General features: G+C 38.1%; 1 protein-coding gene across 5 annotated transcripts in view; it reads left to right on the plus strand.

The window, feature by feature from the left end:
• The window catches only part of TBC1D32 (TBC1 domain family member 32), a 279831-nt gene that overhangs the window by 106346 nt on the left and 156355 nt on the right, over positions 1-17130 (plus strand). For all 5 annotated transcript variants that reach the window (XM_075554618.1, XM_075554617.1, XM_075554615.1 and 2 more), the window contains 3 exons: positions 4138-4225; positions 9115-9233; positions 16174-16290. In XM_075554618.1, the coding sequence (XP_075410733.1) occupies positions 4138-4225; positions 9115-9233; positions 16174-16290 (324 nt within the window). The remainder of the gene's footprint in view (positions 1-4137; positions 4226-9114; positions 9234-16173; positions 16291-17130) is intronic.

The raw sequence follows: 17130 nt of genomic DNA on the forward strand, positions 1-17130 counted from the left end.
AGAAAGAAAGCAAGTCAAATTTCAAGACTGGGATTGCAATTTTTGAAAGATTCTTTAGGCAGACTATTGCATGATGCAGGAAGCACCAAGAGAAGATGGAGAGAACACACAGAGTCACTATTCCAAAAGAGCCAGTTGACAATCTACCATTTTAAGAGGAAGCAAATGAGCAACTAAGAAGTTCAGACTGTATTGAGTGCATTAGACAAAAACAAGTCTCCAGGAATTAATGGATACCCACTGAAATGACTCAGGGAAAATAAAGTTTCAGAAAGCCGAGCAAGCACTGGCAGCACTCACACACCTATGTCAGGAAATTTGAAAGACAGCTACCCGACCAACTGATTGAAAGAGATCAGTATTTTGCCCATTCTAAAAAAAGATGACCCTACAGAGTGCTCACACTATAGAATGATATCACGTAGTCTTTCACAGAAGTAAAATTGTTCTCATGATCCTCCAACAACAGTTGCAGCATTGTACTGACAGGGATCTTCCTGAAGTGCAGGCCTGATTCAGAAGAGGGTGTGGAACAAGGGATACATTGTGGATGTCCGATGGATCTTGACTGAAGGCAGAGACTCCCAGAAAGATATTTACTTGTGTTTTCTTGACTCTGCCAATGCATTTGACTGTGTTGGACCATAATAAACTGTGGGTAACCTTGATAAGAATGGTAATTCCAGAGCACTTCATTGTGCTCATGTGGATCTTGTAAGTGGACCAAGAGGCAGTTGTGCAAACAGAGCAAGGGACTACTGTATGGGTTACACTCAGGAGAGTGTGCGTCCGGGTTGTATTCTCTCACCGTACTTGTTCAGTATGTGTGCTGAGCCAACCATCAGAGAAGTTGCGTTATATGGAGAAGAGTGCAGCATCACGATTGGAGAAAGGCTTATTAGTCATCTGTGGGATGTCGATGACACAACCGTGCTTACTGAATGGGAGGAGGACTCAAAGCTGATGAAGATCAAGGAATCTAGTTTTCAATGCGGATTACAAGTCAATGTATGGAAGTCCAAAGTTCTTCCCACTGGACCAATAGGTAAAATCATGATAAATGGAGAAAAGTTTGAAGTGGTCACAAGTTTTTTTCTTACTTGGATCTACAGTCAGTGCTCACAGAAGCAGCAGTCAAGACTCGATAAAAACAAAAAAGGACTTGATCAAAAGACTTACTGCATTAGGTAAATCTGCAAGCGACCTTTTTACAGTGTTAGAGAGCAAGGATGTTATTTGGAGGACTACTAAGGCGCACCTGACCCAAGCCATGGTATTCTCCATTGCATCACCCACATGTGAAAGTTAGATATTGAATAAGGAAGACCATCTAATAAGGCATTGGAATTGTCGTGCTGGAGAGGAATATTGAAAGTACCATGGACTGCTAAAAGGACAAATGGATCTGTCTTGGAAGAAGTCAGGCCAGAGTGCTCCTTAGAGGCAAGGATCACACAAGTTCGTCTTACGTACTTGGGGCATATTGTCAGAAGAGACCAGCCTCTGGAGGACATCCTGTTTGGTAAAATGGAGGGGTGTGAAAAACTGGAGGCCCTCGACCACATGGATTGATGCAGTGGCTGCAACAATGGGCTCAGGCATAAGAATACTTCTTAGGACGACACAGGATCATGCAGGTTTCCTTCGGTGGTGCTTAGGCTCGCTATGGGTTGGAGCTATCTCCATAGCGCACAACAACAACAAAAACTTCTAAATTGTGTTTTTCTGCCTAGAACTCAAATATTTTATAAAGCAACACTATCTTGACCAAAGTTTCTAGGGGATCATTTAATAATGTGTGTTTACTATTTTCTTATTCTGATTTTCACAGAGATCGATGCTCTTGACTTTTTTTAAAGAATACACATAGTATACCTTTTGTAAAGTAATGAACTACTATTTTCTATGTTGTTTAAGAAATCTATACATTAACGATTAGAATTAACTCTTTGTATATGAATAAATTCCTTTTCTTAGGAACAAAATCATCCTGTCTCCAAAAGTAATTGTCCTTTAAAAGCTGGCACCATTGTTCATTTTCAAACTGTCTTATTATGAGATCCTAGTTAGAAAACAGCTTCTTCTCATTTTGAGTCATGTGCTCTACTACACTCATCTCATTATGATTAAGGCCATGTTTGTAACTATTCTAGAGAAAGGTGACCTAACAGAATTTGGAAATTATCTAAAAATATCATTAATATCACATGCAAGGAAAATTTTTTTTTGCAGTAACCCAATAGCAATTGAAGCAGCATATTGACCGAGAGCTGCCAGAAACTAAAGGCAGATACAGACGTGGATGTGGCTCAAAGGACTTCACTGCTGACGCCATGTGGCCTTTGGCTGAAAACAGACAACACAAAGAAGATGTTTAATTGTGTCGTATTGACTTTTCAAAGGCATCCAGCTGTCTGGACAATAAGGACAATAATAAAATATGGATTCCGCTCAGAAGAAAGGGAATTCCTGAACAATTCACTGTGCTCTTGGTCCCAGAGTCAATTATTTGAATATCAAAAGGGAATATGATGTAATTTAAAAACACAAAATGTGCGCATCAATGTTGCATGTTTTCACCATATTTATTCAGTCTACATGCTGAGAAAATAATTTGAGAAAATGGATTATAAGAAGAGAAATAGATGGCATCAGCATTGGAGGAAGGCTTATTAACAACCCTTAATGTGTAGATGACACAGCTCACTTTGCTTGCCGAAATGAAGTGGACTCGAAGCACTTGCTGGTGAAAACAAGGACTGCAGCCCTCAGTGAGGATTGTAACTTCCTGGAAGAAAACTAAGTTCCTCAATTCCACCAATAAGCAGCATCCTGGTACACAGAGGAAAGATTGAAGTTGTCAAGGACTTTATTTCTCTTGGGAAAGGTCTAACACAAGACCTCTTTAAAGTGTTTAAGTTTAAAGATGTGTCTTTGAGGACTTAGGTGTGCCTTACCCAAGCCAGGACATTTTTTTAATTGCCTCATATGCATGTAAAAGTTGTGCAATGGGCAAGGAAGACTGGATGAGAATGATGCATTTGAATTATGGCATTGACAAAGAATATTGCATGTCCCATGGACTACCAGAAAAACAAAACAAAACAAAAAACCCAGCTCTGTCTTGGTTGAAGCACAACCACAATACTTATTAGATCTGAGGATGGTGGTCATGACAGGTACTTTGCACATGTTCTCAGGGGAGGCCAATCCCTGGAGAAAGCCAGCATGCTGGTAACATAGAAGATCAGCAAAAAGAAGATCCTCAGTGGGATAGATTGGCTTAGAGGCTGCAATAATGGCCTCTAGCACAACAGTTGTGAGGGTGATGCAGGACTTGGCTGCGATCTTCTCTGTCAATGATAGTTTCACTGTGAATTGCAACTGGCTCAGTGGAACCTAACAACAGCAATGGCTAGCACTCTGAAATTCAATGTCAGCATATTCATAAGGAAATGTCTAGCAAAATCCTAAAAATATGGCACAATAGAATAATACAAATTTGGGGAAGGAGTCTTATTCTCCATCTGATCTACATCTGTTATTTTATATATGAAGATACTTAATGTATGAAAGAGTAAGTGAATTGTTCAAGGTCAAAAATATATGTAGAGGTGGAACTAGAACTTGGATCTGAAATAACATTGTCAAAAACATACCATTAGAACCAATTACAAGGATCTACATACAACCTCCTTCCTGGGGGACAGACAACAGGAAAGTTGGTGAAGGGAGACGTCAGACAGGGCAAGATATGCCAAGATAATAATAATTTATAAACTATCAAGGGTTCATGAGGGAGGGGGCAGTGTGGAGGGAGGGGAAAAATGAGGAGCTGATGCCAGGGGCTTAAGTAGAGAGAAAATGTTTTGAGAATGATAAGGGCAATGAATGTACAAATATGCTTTAAACAATTGATGTATGTATGGATTGTGATAAGAGTTGTATGAGCCCCTAATAAAATGATTTTAAAAATACCATTAGTACAAAATAATTGATATAGTTTTTGTTTGTTTGTCATATGACTGCTTTAATTATTTTTACTTGATGGAATACTTACTATCCTAATTATTTAAAAATATCTCTATATAATCATGCTGTGTTTTATTGCATTTCATTTGTGTTTTTATGTTTTAGATCAACAGGCATGAAAAATTTGGCTATGGAGTTGTGGTGACGCAGGTGGCAGCAACAGCAGCAGGTGCATTAGCACTACAAAGTTCAGGTAATATTTGCCTCTTTATTAGAACTATGATGATTAAAAATAAGTAAGCCAACCGAAGATTTAACAAGCACTTTTAGAATATTTACTCTCCTTTTTCCAAGTTGGACCTTAACTTATTAAACAAACACCCTGCCCTGGAGTTAACTCCCACTCATTGCTACCTTATATAGGGTTGCCAAGACTGTAGATCTTTATTGGAGCAAACCGACTCATATTTCTCTCATGGGTGCCTCGTGGGTTTGAACTTTGCCATTAAGTGTCCCAATGCCTAACCCAGAGGGCCATCAGTGCTCCTTCAGTTGGACTTTGTTGTTATTAGGTACCATGGAGTCGATTCTGCCTCATGGTGACCTATGTATAACAGGAGGAAACACTGTTCCGCCCTGCAACATCCTCACAATTGTTGGCAGTGTGCTGGGTTATGTGTTGAGTGCTAACCATACGATCAGCAGTTCAAAACCACCATCTTCATTTTGAGTGAAAGATGAGACTTTTTACGCCCATAATGAGTTTTGTTCTAGGAAACCCTGCCTATAGCCCACTATGAATTGGACACCACTTGAAGCTTGTTGAGTTCTGTGAATTTTCTTAAAGCCCATTTTTGCTGCTACTGTGTCAATTTATTTCACTGAGAATCTAAGGTAAACTAGAATTATGGATTTTCTTTTTTCTTTCTTTCACAAAATCCCTCTTAAACGCCATCTAAACTACGATTATACATTTAAGTGTACGTATGTACATATACAAACTTGCTGTCTTTACTTGTCAGAAAAATGATAATAAATAAATCAGGGAGATACTTGAGGTTTTTACATCTTTTCTTTATCCATGTCATATCCTCCTGTCTTAGCACGTCTTACGTTGTTGGGGTAGGTGTCCTAGAGTGGGCTCTGATGCATGGCGGCCCTGCATGTGCTACCATGAAGCAATCAGTGCTCATGGAAGCAGCGGTCAGGACATCAGAAGACACATTGCAATAGGTAAATATGCTGCAAAAGACCTCTTTAGAGTAAGTGAAAAGCATGGATGTTGCTTTGAAGAGTTAAGGTGCTCATGACCCAAGCTATGGTATTTTCAGTTGCTTTATATGCATGTGAAAGTTGAAAATTGAATAAAGGAGACTGAAGAAGAATTGATGCATTTGAATTGAGGTGCTGGTGAAGATATTGAAAGTACCATGGACTGCTAAAAGGACAAACTGATCTATCTTGGAAGGAGTGAGGCCAGAGTGCTCCTTAGAGGCAAGGATGGCAAGGCATGCTTTGGACATACTGTCAGGAGAGACCAGACAGACCCTAGAGAAGAACATCTTTCTTGGTGGAGTGGCAGAGATAAAAAGACAGGTTCTTGATGAGATGGATGTGACACAGGATCTGCAGCTCTGGTTCAAGCATAGGAGCAATTGTGAGGATGGCGCAGGGTAATGCATGGTTTTGTTCTGTTGTGCATAAGGTAGCCATGAGTCAGAACTAATTTGTGGCACCCAACAACAGCATCCTCAAAGGTCACATTTGACTGTCACGGACTTGTTTCACCTTTCCTCAACTTGAATTTACATATGAACAATTGATGGTTTGTTCTACAGACAATAATGAGCTTTTCTATCATCTATTTCCACCATACCCACCAAACTCAGTGCTGTCCAGTCAATACCAGCTCATAGCAACCCTATAGAACAGGGTAGAAGGGCCCCTGTGAGATCCCAAGACTTGTCTTTCTCCCAAGGAACCAACTGATGGTTTTGAACTGCTTGCAGTGAGACCCCTGAGTCATAACCTCTGTGCCCCATTCATGACCTCTGTGCCCAAGTCATGACTTCTGTGCCCAAGTCATAACCTCTGTGCCCAAGTCATAACCTCTGTGCCCCATTCATGACCTCTGTGCCCGAGTCATGACCTCTGTGCCCCATTCATGACCTCTGTGCCCAAGTCATAACCTCTGTGCCCCATTCATGACCTCTGTGCCCGAGTCATAACCTCTGTGCCCAAGTCATAACCTCTGTGCCCCATTCATGACCTCTGTGCCCGAGTCATGACCTCTGTGCCCGAGTCATGACCTCTGTGCCCAAGGTTTCCTTCTCTTTCTACAGCTGTAATTTAATTCTAGTGCAGTCCACCTGGCAAGGGTCACACGTACACTCACCATTTATGTAGTTGAATACAAAGAGGTACTTGCACTGGAGAAGTTGTTCATCTCACAAAATTCCAATACCCTTCATTTTTATCACCAACGTCGTATTTTCTCACTAGTGTGTCTTCCTTTTTGTTTCTAACTTTTGTGTTCTAATCACCAGTAATTATTAGTGCATATTTGAGCAATATCAGGTTTGAGCAATTTCAGACTAAAGGAGTTGGTGTGTCGTTGTCTGACTCAAAATGGCCCATAGCAATCCATTAATACCTAGGATATTGACCTTTATCTGCTTCATTTCAGTTTTGATGACATTCAGTTTTATTGTATGCATATGTCATATGTTCCATACTTTGATTATGAATGGATATTTGTAGTTTTTCCTATAATTTTTTTTATCAAGCCTCACCAGCAAATAAAGGTCCTGAACTGTTTGCTCCCTCCACATCATTAAGGTTGACTGTGCTTTATGAGCAGCTCTTCCCCTATCTTATTTTGCATGCCTTCTGATGTAAGGGACTCGTCATCCAGCAGCACATAAGACACTGCTACACAGCTGTTCATTTCAGTAGCTGTCTGCTCCACAGGGGAATGACTCCTCTGTCTTCTGTTCTTAGTTTGGAATCTCTGTTCCTCGTGTTTCTTTGCAGCCTGCACTTGGTTGTACATTATGCACTATCTTCTGGGTGTTCATGATGTTTAAAACATTAAGAATTTAATATTTTAAGTTTTAAATTTATACATAAGAACAAGTTTTAAAAGTATTACTACCAAGTTATAGATAACTTTATCTAACAAAAATATCAATATAGGTAGTTATTATTTCTCAGCAAATACTTCTGAAAGTGATATTTTTATGTTTCTCACCTCTCCCCCCAAATTATGCTCTTTTAAATTTATGTCGAAATGACAATTTGGCATTATTTAGGGACTCAAAACTGTTCTTTTGAAGTGTATGCTAGCATTTACTGCCTTCAGAGAATGAGCAGGTGTTTTGTGATGGAAAAAGTCCATCTTGAATGGACGTGGTTCAGAAGACCCCCTCACAACCCTCTGATTTGACTGGACTTTGTGCATTTCAAAACATTCCCTGTCCTTGATTCTAGCCCAGCTCCGAACACCCCTCGGGCAGTAAAACACAATGGACTTCATTGTAGTTTTTAGGTATAGATGCCTGAGAGATTTGGAGTCTCTAGAATTAAGTTCCTCTTATGCTTTTGGTCAAATCATTAAACCTCTGAGTTTCATAGTATCAACTTTTCCACTGGAGGTTAAATGCACTTTTAAAAAATAACATAACAAAGAAGATTAATCTTGTTTAAACTTCTGTAATGTCTTAGTACCTAAGACACATATCATCTTACTTGTACTTAACAGCAATCTGGAATTTACTAATGTTGTTTGCATTTCTAGATGGGGAAATGGAGACAAAAGAATTTGAAAATTTTTTCTAAGAATTTATAAGATTGTAGATTAGAAATTGGTTTTCCAAGAAAAAGAAATAACTGGAATTCTGGATCTGAGACCCCAATTTTTTTTTACATTATAAGCACTTTTGCACCGTTCTGTAATTATTATGGTTTTATACTTAATAATATACGGGTACTTTGTTTTTGTACCTTTGTATAGTTTATTTTCATGGAGGGATTGATTAATGATCAAATTTATTCATTGCATTTAAATATGTAATGTCTGATTCATGAGAATATGCATTGCATTGAGGCAAAAAGCTACAAAATGGAGAATTGTTTTAAGCACAGCTAAATATGAAAAATATTACATTGAAGTAAGAGTACAGATTTTTATTTTTTCCAAATCATTTTATTAGGACATAATGGAGAAATTGTACCATTCAATAGTTCGGTCATGTCAGGCAATGTGTACCGTTTCTACCATGATCATTTTAAAGCATTTTCTTTCTTCTTGTCCTCCTTGATGTCAGCTCCCCATTCCCCCACCCTCCACCTCCCCCGTCGCACCCCCTAGGAGCCCTTATTCTATGTACTGTCTCTCTAGATTCACTTAATCTGGAGTTCTTATTCTGAAAAACAGGAAAACACATATCACAGAGTCATGAAGGCTACCAAAAATAACAAAATACAACAGATAAACCCCAATTTGAACAGAACCCCCTGGAAAATATTATAAAACTAATCAAGTTTGAAGTATATCAAAAGGGAGATGAAATGACAAGATTTTAACCATTCAAGTTAGATGCATCATTTTAATCTACTATAATCATCTCTACCGTATGCTCTGTCTGATCGCCAGGTTCTTCCCATACCTCAATTGTGGTCAGAAGGAAATCACTGGAGGCTTATTCCATAAATAGATCCCGCGAATGTATTCCACTGTCATCCATCACCTTCTGCCAGCCCCCTTCCCCTCCCCACTGCCACGAACATGTACACGTAAAATGCTTTAGCCAACTTTATACTGCGACTCATTGGTAGAGTGGCGCAATAGAACCTGAGAGTTTCTCAGGAAAGAAGCACACTCAGAGAAGTTATCAGTGGAAGGGTAGAAGCTGGTGGTCATAACTCAGTAATTCTCAGAGGAAATAGTCTTCCAGAATTTAGTCATTTCATAGTTTTGTAGTAGCAAGGTATCTTTATAGTAGCTAAGAAATCGCACATCATTTTGATCATGAATTGAACGACTTAACAGACTGTGCCAGTCTTGCTAAAACAAGTTATTTTTAGTCTATTGTCCAGAGAACTGTCAATACTATAAGTAACACATAAAAACAATTCTTTTAGGGTTTATTAATGCACTTATAACTGAATTGTGGACCAATCTGGAATGTGGAAGAGATGATGTTAGGGTAACCCAACCAAGATCTACTCCAGTGGATCCTATTGATCGAAGCTGTCAAAAGGTAAGAAGTAATTTGATTTAGCTAATAATATGTAATAATTAAGCATATCTCTCAGTAAGTTCATTTATACTCCATAGTCAGTTGTAACTAGTAGGTTTTCCTGTTTCTTCTCTTTCATTTAATTTATAAATTATTTTTTCCTTTTGAAAATAAATTTAGTGAGTAATAGGACTATCAGTGCTCCCTTGGAATTTTTGCAACAACATTATTTTTTTTTTAATGATATATCTTTTCACTTGTCATGAGAGGCATACCAAGTTTATTGCAAACAACCGAAACCAAAACAAACAAACTAACAAAAAATAAAACAAAAGAAAGACAAATAAATAACAAGTTAACTTTTTGCCCTCGGTGTTCAATTTAGTAGAAATTATCAGGATAGGCATATAACAGGAACTATTTTTGAAATACCCTTACGATATTCTTTTATAATTTAATGGCATGCATATATTTATTTTCCAAATTTAGGAAAAATGAAAAGATAATTCTAATTTTGATTTTGCATGGGCAGTTTCCATTCAGAGGATGTCCTATAAAGTTATCATAAACACTTTGGAGATTTTTCCCTCATTAGTGGACTAGTTACCTTCTATGGAAAACACAACATCTAGAAAAAAATTTTAAATTAATTGCAAGAAAGTATTAGAATGAAAACAGGAGAGAGAGAAAATAAAGAGATTGTCATTAAAAGAGAGTGAGTTTCTGAATTTAACAGAGTTTTGCCTGAATTGATGCACTCCAGTGCAACTGGTGCCCTAAACCCATAATCCAACATGTGTGAAGATGCAGAAGACAAGTATAGGGTTATACATTCGCTGCGAGCAACAGGGAGTTACAGGAGAGGAATGAGCCACAGAGGATGCCCTTGACACTGTACACAACCTTTCTTCAAAACATAAGCTAAACAAACAAACAAATATAAGCTAACTTCTGGACTGCTCATGTGAATTTAATTGAGATACCTGATGCCATCTACCACAGAGAGTTTAAGTTTGAATGTAGCCAAGTTAACTGAAAACAAAAATAAAACTCAGAAATAGAAATGGACAACATGCTCTTTACTATGTACAGGGATAACTAAAATTATTAGGTATATGAAGAAACAGGAAAGAGGCCTCCAACTTAAGAAAAAGACAAATAATGCCTTTTGCAATGGAGATTAACCGTGCAATGATAACTACATATCAGCTTTTTGTGCCACTGTGGTAAAAGTACGGCTTATCTGAAGTGCGGTTTATTACAGGAAGACTAACTTAGTTTAAATTCTAAAATGAAATGTTACTAGATGCTGGCAAGTTGGCGCTGACTCACAGTGGCCCTTTCTACAATAACGTGAAGCACTGCCTCTTCCTTCACTGTCTTCAAAGTGATTGTGTTTGAGTCCACTGTGCAGCCACTGTGTGTCAGGCCACTGTGTTGACCCTCTACTTTACCAGGCAGGAGGACCTTCTCCGGGGAGTTTATTCAATGTCCATTTACGACAAAAACAAATCAGATTCAATCCTCAGTTTCATAAATGGGATATATGAAAAACATACAGCTTACATAATACTTAATGGTGAAATGGTGAACCTAAAATTGGTGAATTCTTAGAACTGTTTTTAGTCTATATTTCACAATATGTATAAAGGAATAAAAGTCATATAGATTTGAAAGAATGAAGTAGAACTATCTTATTTGAAGATGGTATACTTAATTTTTACAAACAGCAAGCAAACCCAGCCAAACAAAAGACCTTCTCCTTAAAAAGGCTGCTTTCTCTTGCCTTATTGTGCTTTCTATTATATCATACTCAGGCTTCAGAGTTGCCACGCTTGCTTTCAATAAACAACTACTGCTCAGTATGTTATCCACCTTACATTTATGTTTCGGATTAAATGAGACAATCTACACAAATACAAAGAGTCCAGTACTTACCCCAAACCATACGTCTCTCTGGAGGGATAGCTTGTTGTTGCTAGCAGCTGCCACACACCCTTTCTGATTCCTGATAGCCATGTGCGTAAGAAGGAACTCCTTTCTAGGGCCTTCAGCACTGTGACCTTCGGGAAGCAGGCCACCGGGTCTGTTTTCCTAGAAATCTCTGTGATTCAGTCCACTAACCTTTTGACTGATAGTCAGGTACTTCTATAACACCCAGGGAATACTCTCATGGTAGCAGTTAAACTGCCATTGCTACCCAATCTTCCTTCTTCCTTTCTTATCAAAACGACTTTAAAGAATACCTAATATACAATCTTTACATTTCTCTTTCCTTCCTCAACTTTGCTGTCTGATGAAACTACCTTTTTGAGTTATTCTCTGATTACTTCATATGCTGGGCATGTTTTTAATACATTGCTGGTATGTTGTTTATAACTGACACACACACACACACACACACACACACACACACACACACACACATATATATATATATATAACTTTCAAATCCCGTTTTTTTCTTCTCCCAGGTACTGTCAGTCCTCTCAATAATTTTTTTTAGAATGATCTTAGAGTGTAGAGAGTGAGCTCATTATCTTAACACATCTCCACCCCCTCCTGCCTGCCTGTTTGGTGCTTCTGCAATCATATTTGTGACTTTTTTTCTTTCTGCTTTGCCCTATAGTGTCCCTCCTCCTCTCTCTCCTCACCCCACCATAGTGCAGTACCTTCAGGTCATCTAGGGCACTATTTTAAAAAGTGTTTTGCTTTTCACCAACTTGTATTAAACAATTCAAACACATTTTATTTCATCTAATTCATTGCAATCTCTCCATGTAACATCACCCATCCCACCTCATGTGTGCAGAGTAGAAATACTCACTAAGGTTTTCAAATGAACTTTGTTCGTGGGTGAATGCTACCCCCTTCTTCTCAATTGGTTGATTATTTTAAGGTAGTGTTCTTGTTCTCCTTTTAGGGCTGTCTACTATTTGGCTGAAAATTGAGCCATAGGGGTGAATTTAGTTCTAGACGAAGGACCACAGTCTCAGGGAGTCTACCTGTCTCTACCTGATCAGCTAGTCTGATCTCTTTCATGATTTTGACATTTTTCTCCTACACTATCCAGACTTGGCCGCTGACCAGAGAGATGTTGCTATATGGGCCAATGACTAAATATATCCTTACTTTTTGCTGATCCTGACTGAAAGTACACTTTAACTTCCGCAGTAAACATTTGTGAATATGGCCTGTGAGTTCTGTGTAGCACTGCAATAAATTATCAAGAAGTAGAATGCCAGGGGCAGAAGAGTTGGTGTCCGCGTAGGCAAAGAATCATGGACCATGGAGGCGTGGCCGATCCTGTCTTAGGTCATATATGGCCATGCACCCTGTCTATTGCATGTAGCCATGAAAAAGAAACCAGTAAAAGGACTACTATTTAGTATATTTTAAGATTAAAGTATTAAATGAATTATCCAATGACATCCTGCTAAGGAGCATCCATTCACTTTTTCATTTTATTAGTAAAAAAATATTTGAGTACAACTGCTTGTCAGGAATTGGGCCAGGTGCTAAAACTCACTACCAAGAAGTTGGTTCTGACTCATCGTGAATCGATAGGACAGATTAGAACTGTCCCTTTGGGTTCCCAAAGGTGAAATCATTGCAGGAGCAGAGCTATGTAGCAACACCTCTCTTTGACCAGTGACCAAGTATCTCTTTGGTCCTTAGTCTCTCAGCCACATGGTCCTTTGGTCTTTGCTTCCCTGGGCCAGAAGCCAGCAGATCTTCCTCTGACAGCCCTATAGCCTCAGGCCAGAGGAGGAGAAGGTGCCCCATAGTCTTGGGCCTGCTTCCGACTCTGTGTCACAGTCCCTGGTGCAGCTGGTCTCGGGTGGCCTCTGCCGCTTCAGATAGAAGTATTGAATGTGCTCTTCCAAGGTTCTTGGGTTGTCTCTCTCTGTTGCTGCTTCAGAGATGATTCAACTTTATTGCCAATGGGGTGGTAATAAAAACTGACCAGTCCTCTCTACTAGCATTGCACCCTATGTACATCATCCCGCCCAGTCACATTGTGAGTGTTACAGAAACTTGGGTAGAAGAGCCAGATTACGAAATTTTACTCCAGACTCCACAAAACACTATTTCTCCCTTCCAAATATTAATGAAAATGAATTATATTTCTTCATTACTAGATATTTTAGGTTAGTTAAATGTTTGATATTACCAATATCTTAAAGTGTTATTTTCTTGAGAAATAAAGATTATATTGTAAATATTTCCTTGAATTCCAGACATGCTTATGTTATGAATCACAATTTTGCCATCTACTAATGTCTTTAAATACCAAGTGTGTGAAAATGGGTTTATATTTTCTGGTAACAAGCTGATGAAATCTTCTCAAATCTCTTTAAAACTCTATTCAAATTGTTGTAGTCCAAATACAATTACAATGAATAAATTGTTTTAATTCAAAGTTCTTTCTAATTTGTTTAGAGTAGCATATCAAAAGTTATGATGATTTTATGTGGTCCAAGTAAGCACCAGCGGAATTCTGTACCTGTGAATAATACGAGAGCCCTCAATTTATCATTGATCTATGTGCTTAATAAAGACCATGAGTTCTTTCTAGCAAGTGGACATTTATTAAGGCTATCTTAGTTTGTCTGGGTTATAGTAATAGATAGGAAATACATTGAAACATAAAAGAAATATTAATGTAGCATATAAATATATTATTAGACAATATTAATAAATTTATTCTATGTCAATCATTTAAATTAGAAACATATTGGTACATTTTCCTGATAATTTAACATTTAAAAACTATAATTAAGATACTTACAGATATATATTTATATTTGCTCCAAGTATATCCATATATGTAGTAGTGAAAAGTTTTGAAACCCTTTTAGACATAATCAACTGGAGAGAATGAGTCATAGAGTCTCGGGACTCAGAACCATAGTACAAATGAACAAAAAATGAACTAGACTGAAATCTGTTTCATTACCTATTATCCCAGTCAACGTCTTAGTGACAAGTGAATCAATTTTTGCAACTGTTTCTTTTGTTGTTTATTGTTTGGTGCTGTCGAGGTGACCTTAAGCCTTCTGGTTTCCTGGTGGTTCATTTCATATGCAAGCAAAAGGCCTATCCCTCAGTCTCCTTTCCTTCTTTATATCAATATTTTGCTGTCTCATCCCTAGTGCATACTGCTAGCATAGTCTCTCTAAAAAGGCACAGAGTAAGTGGTAACTAGATTATTACATTTAGTTAGATATTCTATTTTATTATATATACATTGCTATTTAAATAAAATTAGCTTTACATTTTGACGTTTGTATTATATATTCCTATAGTTGGTTAAAGATTACATTGTTATTTTATGAAATACTGCCTTAAAGAGAAAAAATAGAAGCCTTTGAAACACATAACGTGAGTTAAGTTTTTATCCTGTAATAGCATTTGTTAAATGTGTGTTTAAAAGGAAATATACTTGCTAAATATAAATACATTTGTTATATGTTGTTATTTGCCATCAAATCATCTCTGACTCACATTGTCAAACTTGTGTCACCTTCCTGCTCATTGCGACTATTGTGTCTTGTTGTCTTATTGACGGTTTTCTACTTTATTAATTCACTATATAACCACTGTTATTTATTAGACAACATTTCATTTTGCATAATTAATGGGTATATATAAACAGACTCTACTTTCCTGGGCTCAGACTTAATTGTTCAGTTCTGCGTAAACTTTGGAACCAGCTGGCACAGGTAAATATTGTTTAAAGATTATATCATGATTGAAATGAACTCCTTTAGCTTGGAAATAAGAAACTCTAGGTATGTGTTTTAATTCTTCTACCAATCTTCTGCGCATGCTTCTTTAGACAAGTCCCTTCACCTGCTGGGTCTCGGGTTTCCTCATCTAGTAACTGAGAGATCGCATTAAAAGCTGATTTTTCAAAGTTTCAACATTCTGATTCTATTGGAAATAATTAATGTTTACGACTTTCAAAACGTTTGACGCCAGTAGAAAATGTGATAGTTTGAATTAGGTATACTTTCATGTAATGCACACTAAACAGGCACAAAGGCGAGAACAGAGGATTTCCAGAGGAGGACCACATGAGTAATGAAGCACGGGGAGCAGAGGTGCATGTGAGCGAGGTGAGGGCATTCTGCACATGTGGCAGGAAGGTGAAGGAGACCACGGGCAGATTGGATTGACTGCAGTGGGGACTTCCTGCTGGAGAACAATGGGAAAATGATATTTTTGAGTCTGTGAAATGAAGTAAAGTGTCAATTAGCACAGTGCCTTGAAAGTCACCCTGAGGAGTGTAGTGATGATGCTCAGTGATTAGCGCCCTCTGCTGACTTTCAACAGGAGGGCCAGAGAATGAATGTGTCTCAGAAATATCTTCTTTAAGCTGTTCTGAGGATGAGGAGCTTAACAATTTCATAGAAAGATTAACTTGGTAATATTGCACCTGAAAATGAGCAGAAGAGCCCTGGCTGTTTTAAATTAACTATAATATCTAGGTTAGCTGGATTTTCTGTGAATGCAGTTACAAGATAGCTTTGTGACTTAAAGGCCAGAAGACACAGGATTCGTTTTCCTGTCCATTGTCCCTACACAGTACTTGCGTATGCTTTCTTACACATCGGGTACTTATGTGCAAAGGACGAGAAAGATGAATCAGTTCACTTTTCCTCAGAATGAAACTTTTAAAGAAATACTTGACATTAAACTAACGTTTCAATGCTCCCGTGTGTCTGTTAGCAGGTTGTAACATAATGCATTATTTGCACAAACATTATTGTGATGCATACGGAGTGTTTTATGCTTGTCATATGTGAATATCTTTAATTCACATGGATTTATTAGGATGACTTTTTAAAAAAATAAACTCACCTTTATGTCATCCAGCTCTAAACGGCGTCACTCCTCTGTGTCTGTTGTTGGAAGAATAAAATGAAGTATTTCACGGGTTGTCTTTCTTTCCTAGTCTTTCCTCGCACTGGTGACCTTGCTGTCCTCACCTGCTGTTTATGAGCTAGTCAGCAATCAAGAACTTCCCAATAAAGCAGAATATTCTCTTCGTGAAGTCCCAACATGCATTACCGTAAGTTGCAATTTTCGTTTTGATTCCTTTTTGGAATGTAAGTATTTGACATTGAATGTACATATATAATTTGACCACACCAGGAAAAATAACCCCAAATACCAAACAGACAAATGGGGAAAGAAATACTATTTAATGACATTTAAAAATGTTTTTGATTATTCACTCTTGGGTTCTCAAAGTTAATAATGATCTTTTGATCCTGAGATTGCCAGTAGTGCCTACATGATCTCAATAAAAGTTTAATTCTCCCCAACCAGGAAAGATGCTTGCACAGTGGAAATAGGTGAATGAAAGATTTTTATTGGACTCATTATATTATTAGGCATACCAAAGCTGCTTCTTCACAGATTTGGATAATTAGGAATAAATTGTATCCAAGGAGTCCTTTTCTTTTTCAAATCATTTTAATGGAGGCTCGTACAACTCATTGCAATTCATACATCCGTCCATTGTGTCACTCACATTTTTTCTTTCTCCTTGAGCCCTTGGCATCAGCTTTTCTTTTATCCCCTTCCACCTCCCACCCTCACTCCCTCACGGACCCTTGATAATACATACATTATTATTATTTTGTCATGTCTTACACTGTCCAATGTCTGCCTTCAGCCACTTTTCTGTTGTCCATCCCCCAGGAAGGGGTTATATGTAGATCCTTGTAATCGAGTCCCCCTTTCCACCCCACCTTCCCTCCACTCTTCTGGTACTGCCACTCTCACCATTGATCCTGAGGGGTTCAAAGTGCCCTGGATTCCCTGTGTTTCCAGTTGCTCTCTGTACCAGTGTACATGCTCCGGTCTGACCGGATTTGTAAGGTAGAATTGGGATAATGATAGGGGG

This window comes from Tenrec ecaudatus, chromosome 7 (genome assembly GCF_050624435.1).
Source record: "Tenrec ecaudatus isolate mTenEca1 chromosome 7, mTenEca1.hap1, whole genome shotgun sequence".
In the NCBI taxonomy this organism is placed as follows: domain Eukaryota; kingdom Metazoa; phylum Chordata; class Mammalia; order Afrosoricida; family Tenrecidae; genus Tenrec; species Tenrec ecaudatus.